Genomic DNA, 12937 nt, shown 5'->3' on the forward strand with positions numbered 1-12937 from the left:
CTATTGCAATGGTATGCTTTAATAAAATTATTAAATTAGTGGAAGTTTATAGAATTAATTCTCTCTGAAATCATGAAAATACTTGTTTTTAATAATTAAGTGATGCAAATAACTATTAATTTTATAATTGATGAATAAGGAACTCATTTGCATATTAGGCGACATAAACTGAAATTTTCTTGAAATGCTGGAGCACCTTTGGCACTGTTCTGAAGAGTTTTGCCCTGAGAAAAGATTTTTATAAATATCTCTTCAAAACTTAAAAATAGTATACCTGTTCATCATTTTAATAGACAAAATATCATGTTATAAAAAGCACTTATTTGATTATTGAGTCATGTAATGATACTGATTCTACAATGCTGCCTGCCAAACAATGAAAGATGAAAAAAATGCACCATGTGAAACATGAGGTAAATGTGAATGACAAATTATGGAGGAAGAGAAGTGAGAACTTGACACAAATTGCTATTCTTGGTGATGGCCCTCTTTTCAAATAAAATGTATTTTCACTCTGATTTTCAAGTACACGGGGTAAAACTATAACCCTGAGCATTTGTCAGTACAATTGAAACTCAAACTAACCATTCACTGTGTATTAAATTATTTGTATTAAGATATACACATGGATAAAAAGCTGCATCTTGTAAACTATAGACTGAAACTTTATTGTGAGCACCAAGATGAAAAAAAATCATGCTATTATTACTTGTGTTTCTAGTGGATATAGCTGAGATAATTTTGCGGCCATACTGTCTGGCAGTCTGAAAATAGTACATGGAGTTGTTACATAAATCTTTTATGCAGCACACTCATTTCAGGAGAAACAAAAACAGAACAGCTGGGCAGTACTATGAAAACAATATTGTATATTCATTTTTCTTTAAAAAGCTATTAATCTGAAAACAAAACAAAATACAAAGCAGAAAAATAAACATATGAATCCCACAACAATAGTCTTATTTTCACATTATATTATTTCATTCTTCAGAACTTGATAATTTTTTTTTCATCTAAAGCTACTATAAAATGGAAATAGCCCATGTTAAATCACCTCTAAGGAGATCTGAATAAGCATCATATTTAATGAGCCTGTAGATGCTTGGAGCTTTTTCACACATTCAACCAAAAGCATATTTAAGCCATTCTCATAGTATACACATTAAAATGACAATAACTACAAGGAACTTCCTGTGCACGAATCAATTTTTTACAGTGAATTGCATGTTAAATTTTTATGCGGTGGGAACATAACTGGTCTTTCATTTACCATTACTTCTTTGAGCAAACTGAGCTTAAATCAGCATGGAAAAGATTTAAGTCGCAATATGGATGAAGGAAATCAAATGATTCAGAACTATGGGAATGACTTGAGTGGTTTTTTGTGTGTAAGAGCTTTAGTGGAAATATGTTTTAAAAAGTAGGATGGTCCATCTAGCATTGCATTTTCAAAATGTTAAGCTCAGTGGTTTAAAACAGGGCTAGAATCAAGAGTATTACTATATGTGATTAAGCCCCACTGTGCTGAATTCTGGCCCAAAACCACAAAGAACTTTCAGTAAAACAATATGGCAGAAAAAAATAAGACTTGTTCTTAGGATACCATGGCTTATTTATTCTGGTTCTACACTTACGTTTAGCTATTGACTATTTAGTTTAAGAATCTGATCTACTAATCTGTGTCACTATACTGATGAACTGCCAGCCACCGGAAACTGTAAGCTAATTGGAATTTGTACACTGCATGAATCATGTGCCACACAACCCCCACTGGTATGGTTGTGGGTAGCAGCAGAGTTTGTAACATACCTAACCAGAAACAGAATACTGAAAGTGAATCATCACTGCTTGGCCGAGGATCTCTTAAAATTGATGCAACTAATGTATTTTCTATATGATTTGTAAAATTAAAAATTCCTGCTTCACCTATGGCATCTAAAAATACTTTACAACTGTAATCAGATGTAGAACTTAAGCTACAACACTATGTTTTCAGGGTTGTCTGGGGACCACACCTAAGATTTAGGGGCTATATGTGGTTCTGGTCCTTTGAGTTGTACACCCCATGTTTCATATTGTACCAGATATATTTTGGGATTTGTACCTTTTGCATTTAAACATCATTCTGAGTTTGTTGAGGATTTCCTGCATAACTCTTTCCTAATTGTAGTTAAGATTGTCATACCTGTGCCAAATAAATCTATGAAAATTCTCTATTTTAAAAGCTCATTATACTGCTCATTCTTTTCCCTTCAATGTTTCAAGAGGTATATTTTAAATCAGGGATCCCCTGGGCCGAGACTGGTCCATTGCATGCCAGCAACTGGGTCACTCAAACAAGTGAAACCCCATCCATGGGACGTGGGCAGCACTCAAAACCATGCTCCCCCAGTCCGCAGAGAAACTTCTCTCCATGGAACCAGTCCCTGGTGCTCAAAAGGTTGGGGGCCACTGTTTTAAATTACAACTTGATGCCAAATATTCATTAGTGGTTTAGAATACTAACTGGAAATAGCTAGGTTAAAATCTCAAAGTACTTTCTAAAATAACTTTCTGAAATTCATATATTTGTAAAAAAACAAAACAAACCCTCCTATCCTAAAATTAATTCCTCATATATAAAGAAGAAAAAATGTGTCTTCTTCTTTGAAATAATAACGATATACAAGACACATACACAAAAGGGTTAACACTTTTGGGGGGAGCTGCATGACAGTTATCATCACATAAGCACAATTTATTCCATATGGAAATGAAATAGTTAAAAAAAAGCTTCACTAGTTGACTGACTGCTTGCTCCACGATTATTGAAGGCACCAAGAAAGTGTAGTAACTTTAAATTAAATCGTATCACTTTTCTAGATTTCTGATATTTAAACAAAAAAGTGCAGCTCAAGGACTCCTTTGAAAATAATATAAAGCAGCATTTAAACAGAATAAAGAACTATATTTCCAGTTATTTTCACTATCGGTTTTAAGGGGAAGCCATTGAATAAAATATATACTTTGTAACTCTATTTCAACAAAATCTATTAATAATAAGAACTGAATCATATGCATGCCTTTAGCAATTAGCCCCGTAAAATAACAGGATTTAAATCCAAGTAAACATACACAGAATTAGGCTTCATATACGAAGGAATTTAAAGAAAGCCTATTTTCAGTGGGTCTTCAATACATTTAACTCAAACTTTTTTTGTTCCTAAAATACCCTCATCACAGTTTTGTGCAGTGGGATTCCCCCTCCTCAAATTGCCTTAAATATTGCAAGATCTGAAGATTTCTAAAATTTAGCACATTCTTTTTTGCCAGAAAAATTTTGCAGTCCCTCATATGATACTGCAGTCCCTCATATGAAGTTTCATGAAATTCTGGAGAACTTGCAGGATTTCGGCATTTTTAAAAACTTTTTTTGAGGACTATCAGACACTATTGTAGGGCTGATGTTTGCCTTGATAGCTATGGATCCATAGCTGATTGGATCCAACCAACCTGGGATTTAAACTAAACTCAAATTAGTTGACTGCATACCTATTATGCAATGAGATCCTAATTCAGCTGCTATTGAAGATTATCCATAAATTAAAACTAGCTTCAATGGGAATTACTTAAGTCTACTGTAATTGGATATTATTGGCAAATTCTGAATATATTTGACTATTTTAGCAAAACTAAGGAAAAAGAAATTTTTACTTCTTTTACTTTTACATTTATGTTTTCTCCCAAGATAATAGAGAGATATCAAAATGTATTAAAGTAATTTTAAGAATAAACTACACATACATATAGTTATGTATAAAAACAATCCTACAGCCACTTTTTTAAAACAGAGAAATAGATTGTAGTAATAATTCAAGCTTTCCAAGCTTTTTTTTAAAAAAACCCGCAAATAGGTATCTGCAAAGCTATATCAGCATCTTATTTCTTCATTCAAACTTGTTTTTTGTTCGAAACCAATAAGGACTCCTGCTTCTATATATGCATTTGTAGGTAACCTGTAGTTAGCTGCGTGTTGCACAGTACACTGATTACTAGTTTCTACATTTAAAAACCTACAGAAAATACCACAATTCAATCATTTATATTTGAATAATTAAATTTCTACATAGTTAAAAATGAAGGGGGAAACAGGTTATCCAAACATGAAAACAATGTAACACATGTTTTGGACAAAGCAATCCATGAGAAATACATCAGAGGACAGCTATTTAAATGAAAATTTAGAATTACCAAGTACATTTCAAATTGAGTGAAATTCTTGTTCTTTGTGCCTGTAGGAATAAAGCATAAACACATACATTAAATGTTTGATTTAACAAAATTGTTATATCAATGCAAGATGTTCTATGATCTTTCTTGAACTTTAAATGTATAACTTTAAGTAATTTCCTCACCTTCCCTTTATCTTCATGACCCTTAGAACGGTTTATATTATGCTAAAGGTTATCAGTTGCTATTTTAGAGAAGAAAATTTCTATATAAAATTTAAGTAGATCCTTGGTACATAATTTTTATACCTGACCTAATAGTTTTGTCAAACTCTATCATCATATAATTTAAAAACTTTATTTTAATATTTCTGTTAAATGGTTACATGAAAGTGCTACTCAAATCCACAAATCTTAAAGCAAAACTAACACCATTACTTCTAATTTCTGCCTCTATTTGTAAGACATGCTGATCAAATACACATAACATGCACATGGGTAAACTGTGGCAGTATTTTGTATGCTCTAATACTTTAAGAAAAGTAGTTTCAGGTAGCTGAGAAATGAGAGTTGATAGTTGTTTAATTTGGCTGAGGGTTCTGAATGCAATTTAAAACTTTCCCTTGTATCTCCCCCCACACACACCCGAAGTGCTCCAAAAATGATGAAAGAGCCTTGTACTGGATTATATATCCTGAAGTAGCAGAGAGGTAGCAAACAGTTACTAAATGAATGGTTGTAGGTCAAGTGCCTCTCATTTAAAAGAAAACTTTATTCCATAAGATTCTCAGAGAATTTTTCCTAAGAAAGAAAGACTGGGGGTTTTTGTACTGATTTGCAAGTATATCTCAGAAAAGAAAAGCACGATACAGTACAAGGAAATCCCTTGCCAAGGATTTAGTGTACTGCTACTCCATGTCTAATCTATTCCCTCAAGTGACAGCCAGAGTTGACATTATTTCAAAAGCATATTTTAATACAGTATTTGGCAGGCACAGCGGATTGCACTCCAGACCATGATCCTGTCCTAAAGGAGGAAAAATTAACTCTTTCTTCTGCTGAAAATTCTTGTTATTGCAGAACAAGATAACCTAATAAATAATTAAAAGCATTTAAAAGTGATTTGATGCAAACATAGCTTGACATAACTACCAGTATTTACTAATATTACTAAAACTAATACTAGTAATATTTACTAATATTACTAAAACTAATTTGTTGTAGGTAGGATTCTTGTATTTTATATTAGAGATATATTTTATATTATTACATTCTATTCAGTGTAATACAGATTATATTCTAACAAAGAAACCCACAAGTTGAGCTCAGCTTCTTATCTGCAGTACATAATGGGAATAAAACTTTATCTATGCAGTTTTTGTCAAATGACTGTTAAAGCCTTACTAGAAAAAAGCTTGGAACTCTAATATTAAAATGAATGGTTTAATGTATCAGTGTTGAAACAAGCTCAGTGGCATGTATAGTTTGAAGCAGGTGGTGAACTGCACTCTCACTACTTATGTCAAAGAATTCACATACTCTATCTTTCTCACATACATCTTGTGTCTCCTGTAAATTGCTCTCAGAAAAAGAACACTGATCGGGTTCATCTCTTTTTCCAAATATTCTTCTGTTGCATAGTGTCTTTCTCTTATCAGAAACTTGAAAATATTTGTTCATTTACTCCCTCTTTCGGTTCTCTTGGTGAAAATAAGGTGAGAATGGTTATAAAGTACTAAGAAATAAAACCTAACAATAATTGACAATTCTAAAAGCAGAGATTGCTTTTGAACAATCAGGGATGGTTTGGTTTTAATTTTTGCAGCGAGCACAGAGTGAAACTCAGTTCTCCAAATGTCACTTCCCAGTTCTTTGATTACACACAAACCTGCTTCAAACATGTCACAGCTGTATTTATTAATATATTCTGAGTAGAAAGAAAATGTATAAATTGTACGAACACCATCATGTATGAGTGCATATGTTCCTCCTTCCCATTGCTTCTGTTTTTGCCCTGAATGCAAGCCTATTGATGAATATTCATACTGATGTTAAGATTAATGACTTTTATTCTATTATTGACACGTGATACTGTATGTTACAGAAAGAATGTGTCCATAAACAGGGATGCTGCCAACAAGGTTTTTGTTAAGGCATCACACTAGGGAGACTATCACTTCTAGTTCTGCCTTAGGCACAAAGCCAGCTGGGTGACCTTGGGCTATTCTCTCTTAGTCCTAGGAATAAGACAGTGGCAGAAAACTTGCCAAGAAAACTACAGGGATTTGACCAGACAGTCTCTAAGAGTCAAAACCAACAGGAAGGAAGGAAGGAAGGAAGGAAGGAAGGAAGGAAGGAAGGAAGGAAGGAAGGAAGGAAGGAAGGAAATTGTCTTTCATTTGTAATTTAGCCAAGTTTTATCATTTCTTGCTATGTAAACAAAATGGCCAATATTTCTTGATTGCTACAGTAAGCAAGCTGCAAGTACTTCGAGACCTAACGTTATATGTATTTCCTTTGCCCCATTTCCAAAAAACAAGATAATGTGGATATATACAACGACTGCATAGTTCCCATTCTCACTTTTTTCTGTTCTCCCCCATAAGGTCATAAGGAAGGAAAGAGAAAAAACCCTGCATAAGTGTCTTTAGAAGCTATTCCTCTGGAAGCATTCCTTTGTCTGCAAGACAGTATTCCAGAGGAGACTAGGGAAGAATTTACTTACCCTTCTAAGTTACTCTCCACTTCCCATTGTTCTTCAATATTTTTTCTCCTCAAGAAACAGTGGCTGGACCCTTCCTCTTTACAGAACAGATTAGCGGGTGCTGCTATTCCTGATGGCCTTGATTCCATCATCTTTCACCTACAACCCTCCCGTTACTATTGCAGGTTTTTCATTACAAAAATCTGTTCAGCAAGAAGAATGTAAATATTGCACCGTACTTTTTCTTTGCTATTGCTAGGAATGGTTGTACTACCAGGAATAGCAGCACCCGCTAATCTGTTCTGTAAAGAGGAAGGGTCCAGCCACTGTTTCTTGAGGAGAAAAAAATATTGAAGAACAAGGGGAAATGGAGAGTAACTTAGAAGGGTAAGTAAATTCTTCCTTAGTCTCCTCTGGAATACTGTCTTGCAGACAAAGGAATGCTTCCAGAGGAATAGCTTCTAAAGGCACTTATGCAGGGTTTTTTTCTCTTTCCTTCCTTATGACCTTATGGGGGAGAACAGAAAAAAAGTGAGAATGGGAACTATGCAATCAAAAAAACTCGTAAATGGCAAAAGATCCCTCTCTGGACATAGCTGGCTCGTTGCAAACCTTAGTATGTTTTGCAAGGCTTATTCCCACTCTCCCTCACCCAGATGCCCCTCCCCTTCTGCAACCTTTCACAGAAACGCCACCTTTGTAGTGATAATTAACTATATCAGCGGGGCGACTCACCCGTCGTACCAGCAGCAGCATCTCTCCTGGCCGGCGCCCCATCACCGGTGCTCCACGACGAAGCGCATGGTGGTGCCGTCGAAGGACGGAGGCGCGATGATCCGGGGACCCAGCGGTTGCGAGGTGATGCTGATGAGCGGCGCTTTCCCGTCGCTAGAAGCCGCTTGGGGGCACGGTTGCTGCTGCTGCTGCTGCCGGGTGCCCGTGGGCATGTAATACGGGCTTTCCGTGGCGGGGCTGGCGGCGCTCCTGGACGAGGCGACCGCAGACCCCAGCTCGCCGCTCGGCTGCTGGGCCAGCTGGCCTTGCAGCGCGGTGGCGGACAGGACGGCCGGCAGGAAGCCCGGGTAGAACATGTAGGCTGCGGCCGGGGCGCCGTAGGTCCCAGCGGCCGCTCCCAGCGCCAGGGACGACATGGGAATGGTCATGGGGGCCAGGGCCGGCGGCTGCGGCGGCGGTGGCGCCAGCAAGGGTACTTCCACGTACTGCCCTGTTTCGGGGTCAAAGAGGCGCCGCTTCTGGGGCTGCGGCTGCAGCGGGGTGTCCACGAAGTAGCACTGCCCCGTGCTGAGGTCCAGCAGCACCTTGCGCTGCGTCTGAGGCGGGAAGGCAGCGGCCTCGGCTGACGTGGGCGGCGAGAAGCAAAGCAGAGGCGTCGCTGGCTGAGCCGCGCCTGTCAGGGCGGCCGCCGCCGCTGCGAGCGACAGAGCCTGAGGGAAGATGTGCGCCGGAGACATTTCCAACGGCGGAGCCGCCGCCGCCGCCTGAAGTTGAGGCGGCGGCGGCGGCAAGGGCGGCTGCCGCTGTGCCAGAGGCTGAGTGGTGGCTGCGGTGGGCTGCTGCTGCTGCTGCTGGGGCGCCTGGGTGGGGTTGAAGCTTGCCACGGACCGGCCCAGGTTGAGAGGCTGGGTGGCAGCGGGCGAAGCAGTGGCGACGGGGCCTGCGCGGCTGCTGCTGCCTCCTGCTCCTTCTCCTGGGCCTAAGGCCCCCGGTCCCGGTTGCTCGGCGGACGACTCCTTGAGCGAGATAGCCAAGTAGTTCCCGCAGTCGGGAAAGGTGGCCTTGCGGCTCTTGTCGGGCTCCACCAGGCTCCCCTGCCGGTTGCCAAATAACTTGATGGCGCGAGGCCTGGCCTGGCCTTTGAGGCCTCGAGGTGGGGAAGGAGACGAGAACACCGGTGGCTGGTGCTTGGCCTTCTGGCCTTGAGCGTTAAATGTTAAGGTGGTCCTGGGGACCACAGGGACTCTTTCCTTCTCAGCAGACCCGGTGTTTCTTGAGGCAGATTCTCCGTGGAAGCCTGAAACGCGCGCCCGCTCTCGGGTCAGGTTCTCAAAGGCCGCCGTCTTGGCCGAGACCTTCTCTGTGTTCTTGGTTGGGTTGGTGAATCTGCCACGGGGTTGGCGTTCTGGCGCCGATCTGCTGGGAGAAGTTGTTAATCCCACCGACGGAGTTGCCTCCTGGTCCTCGGTCTTGGCAACCATCATCGATTCTTCCCTGGCGGTGTTTATGGCTCCTATGGTTCGCTCTTCTCTGGTAATGAGGGACAGGACATGGCTGTCAGTTATGGGTAATGGGTCACTCTTTCGTTTCCACTCATTTTTACTGAAACTGTACAGCTCTTCCATGCTCCGGACTGCTGCTGTTAGTTTTTGCAGGGCCTTGTGGTTTGCTGAGATAGATGCCTTGGTCACCTCTTCTTTGGGAAGTTCTTCTCCATCCACCACCAAGGGTTCCACTTTATTGCTTTTCTCGGTTGTCATTGGCTGCTGTGGTGGTGGATGTGACTGCTGTCTCCAGGGCACAGATGTTTTGGAGACTATCTTCAATACAGCAGGCTGGCGAGGGTCACTCTTGTTGGGAGCAATGGTCGCTACTGGCAGCCTTCCTGAGGTCCTGTGCACCAGGATAGTTCCTTCTTGGTTGGAAGGCAGCATCTTGCCTCCATTACTTACTTTGGCTCCCATCTCTTGAGATCTGTTAGGTTTCTTGTCCTCTTTAATGTTATTTACTGCCTGACAAGTTATCACCATAGGAGACAGAGACCTGGGAATGCCTGTTGACATCAACTGTTTGGGTTTCTGGTCAAAAGTTCCCTGGTCAGAGTTAACACTACCTCTGTCACTGTGGTTATCCCCTGACTCAAGACTATAACTACTTTTGATTAATTTCCTGACATCTCTCACCTGGTGTATAGGCCCTTGGACTTTACATTTATTTTCTCTTACATCACGTACCTGAAATTGAGGCAGTTTGTCCATAATCTCCTCTTTTATTTGCTTTTGCAGTTGACATCTGGTATCAACAGCTGTCTTGAAAAAACTGGGGGCATTTCCAGCTATCTTAGGGCTGAGAAGTTTGGTAATATTGAAAAGATTATCTTTGTTCTGCTCCACACTTCCCAAGCTTATCTTGATCTCTGGAGGTTTGGGCTTTATCACTGTGGTGGCAATAGCAGTCTGAGCTGCTGCAGTTGTCGCTGTGGAGTATTTTGTCACATGCAAGTTAGTATTATCTTTGGTTGTTTGTTGAATATTTGGAACAAAAAGACGAGACATTTTAGTTGCTTTATTAGCTGTGATTTCTCCCATATCAGCTTTCCAATCACCTTTAAATCCTGTTTTCAGTTTTCCCACAGGAACTTTTTCCTCTTTTTTCTCTGCTTCTTTTTCTTTCCATGTTCTAAATGCACTGTTCTGGCTACGGAGAAAAGTTGCCTTGAGTGTTTCAGAGGCACTTTGTTTTATTTTACATGCCTCTTCTAAAAATGTTTCTGAAAAGGTTCTATTTAGGCTAACATTGGCCTCCCGTGGAGTAGAAGGCTTGGAGGTTGGTGACTTGCTATCAAAAAATTCCCCCAAATCATCTGCTGTTACAATAGTACTATCAGAGCTGCCTTCTGAATATCTTGAATTTTGTCTCTGCAACCCCCCATTCTTTAACTTCTCCTTGGCAGTGCTATCTACCTCTTTAGAAGATGAGGAATTTGACATACCAGAGTATGTGGTGTCTGTGATCTCTCCCCTTTCCATTTTGAACTCATGTTCCTGTTGCATCTTCTTTGAAATAACATTTTTGAGGAGGCTAGATGCAAATTTTGACTTCTGCGCTCCTTCCATGGTTTCTGTAACCACTCCAGTTTGTTTGCAGATTTCATTGCCCTGCTCCTTTGGCAGTGTTTCTGTAACTTCATCTGTGCAACTTGACCCAACTGTAGCATTTTCAGAAGGTTTACCAGGTCTGGGGACACCCGCATTAATATTGCTGCTGAAATTCAAAGTCTCCAGCAAAGTAACAACTCGGGAGCCTGCCTGGACCTGTTTTTCAAAGCAACGTGGTGTTTCAACGTGCGTTATCTCCCCATCAAGTTTACTGACAACAAATTCCAATGCTTTAGTCTGTGACTTATTGGAGTGGATGTAGAAATGGTCACTGGCTGTCTTAGTCCCAGAGTTTCTTTTCCATCCAGCAGATGCAGCGCTGCTTTTGAAAAGATTCTGCTCTGCTTTCTGTCCAAGACTGCTGCACTTTAAATCCAAGTAAGTTGACCATCGGTTGATTCCTAGGTTGTGATCTGAAAGAGATGTGGAAGATTCACTGGAACTCAAGTTCAGGGTATCAAAGTAGGGATAAGCTAAGCTCCGAAATGCCCTTGCTGTCAGGCTTCTTACTTCTTTATCTGCATCATCCAACTCACTTACCACACTGGAGGCACCACTTGAATATCCACCCAATTCTCTTGCTTTTATTGCTGCACACCTTGTTTGCAAGTGTGCAGGAACTGCAATAAACTTTTTTGCATAGTCATGAAATACATCTTGTTTGAAACTTGAATTTCGTTCGTGAGCTGTGGAGACACAGAGGCTCATGTCGCCTTCATGCTTGGCAGCGTAAATAATGTTTTGCTTTTCATGCTGGTTGCTAGGCTCATTTATAGCCCTGGAAGTTGGTTTGATTGATAGGAGTATCTGGCCTGCAGAATTCTCACTCATGTTGCAGAGGTTCTTGGACTGACTTTCTTCCGAGCTGGCGCATTTGTCTGTGCTTGGAGTATCATTTTCAGAATTAATGCTGACTATCTCTGTACTGCTGGTATTATCAATACTGTCTGTCTGATTATTAGGATCACTGGTGGTTGTGCTGAGATAACAGCTATTATCCTCTTCTGTTTGTGTGTCTGCAAGAGTTTCTTCACTCCCAAAGGAAGCATAATCCACAAAGGAATAAATAACATTGTTGTCCTCAAAGTCCCATCGAGAAGCTAATCCATAGTCAAAATCCATGTCATGGTCTACTTCACTAAGCTGGATTTCATGCGTGGTAATATAATGTGCTTCATCATTATTACTATTGTTGTTTTCACTGGTATAGCTGGGTTGGGACTGCAATAGCTGTGAAGCATGCCTGCCTCTTCCTCTCTCATTGCTCAGACAGATTTCTTTGCAGTCTATTTCATCATCTTCATCGCTGTCATACCCAAATGAAGAGGAGGTTTTCCCCCCTCTTTCTAAGTCGTCCATTTTTGGAAAATTCCTTGTATTTTGTATTGGTGAAGGACAAGATGATGAAGATGATTCTGGGCAGCCATGTGTGTAAAGCTGAACATTGGAGATACTAGGGGACAGAGTGTTCTCAGATCCTTCTGAACTGATGCCAGAGATCCTTTCCCCAACCTCATCATCTTTCATCCCCATGGGGGAAAGAGTGCCTTCCATTTTAGATGTATAATCCAGAGATTCTTGATTCGCAGATTTGTCTGCCAAGATTTTGTTAGCCAATCTGTTAATCTCACTGATCTCACAAGGTCCATTTTTAGGTCTGATAAAGGCCACTTTACTTCCATTCCGTTCTAGATTCAGCTGTAGACTCTGGGGACTCTCTCCTGTCCCTCCAGGGTAATCGTAAATCTCCACATATTTTGATTCCTCAGCTGAGGAAATTGATGGCTCTCGAGGATGACACTTGATCATTTGGCTGTTGCTTTTTCCATCATTCTCTTTTTCAGTAACAATCTCTTCAGCAGGCAGTTCTGTAAGCACTTCCATGGTGGATGCTTTCAAGCTGATTGAAGGGAGCAACAAGCTTTGGACCCAGGACCAAAGTCAAGCGAGAGACACAACACATATACACACACACGTGTTTCCCAGGGATTCCTAACTTTGTTCCTTGTAGTTTAGCTGTAGATCTTGGAGAGCTGCTTGATAGTGCTGGGGGTAGTAAACTGAGTGGCTGCTGTTGTCTCTGTGGAGATGGGGGGGGGGTTGCTGGTAACTGCCGCTGCTGCCAGTGTCTT

At 40.7% G+C, this 12937-nt stretch overlaps 1 protein-coding gene across 1 annotated transcript; it reads right to left on the minus strand.

Moving 5' to 3' along the window:
* Positions 1-7688: 7688 nt before the first annotated feature.
* Positions 7689-12689, minus strand: LOC114922666 (uncharacterized protein C4orf54-like). The gene has a single exon (XM_029284429.1). It carries the CDS (start codon positions 12687-12689, stop codon positions 7689-7691), a length of 5001 nt encoding a protein of 1666 aa, XP_029140262.1.
* Positions 12690-12937: the final 248 nt, after the last annotated feature.

Source organism: Protobothrops mucrosquamatus, unplaced genomic scaffold (assembly GCF_001527695.2).
Source record: "Protobothrops mucrosquamatus isolate PMUCROS unplaced genomic scaffold, P.Mucros_1.0 scaffold585, whole genome shotgun sequence".
NCBI lineage: Eukaryota > Metazoa > Chordata > Lepidosauria > Squamata > Viperidae > Protobothrops > Protobothrops mucrosquamatus.

Bases quoted from the DNA above. Each gene is read 5' to 3' on its own strand.
- LOC114922666 (XM_029284429.1), bottom strand. From the start codon at position 12,689: ATGGAAGTGCTTACAGAACTGCCTGCTGAAGAGATTGTTACTGAAAAA.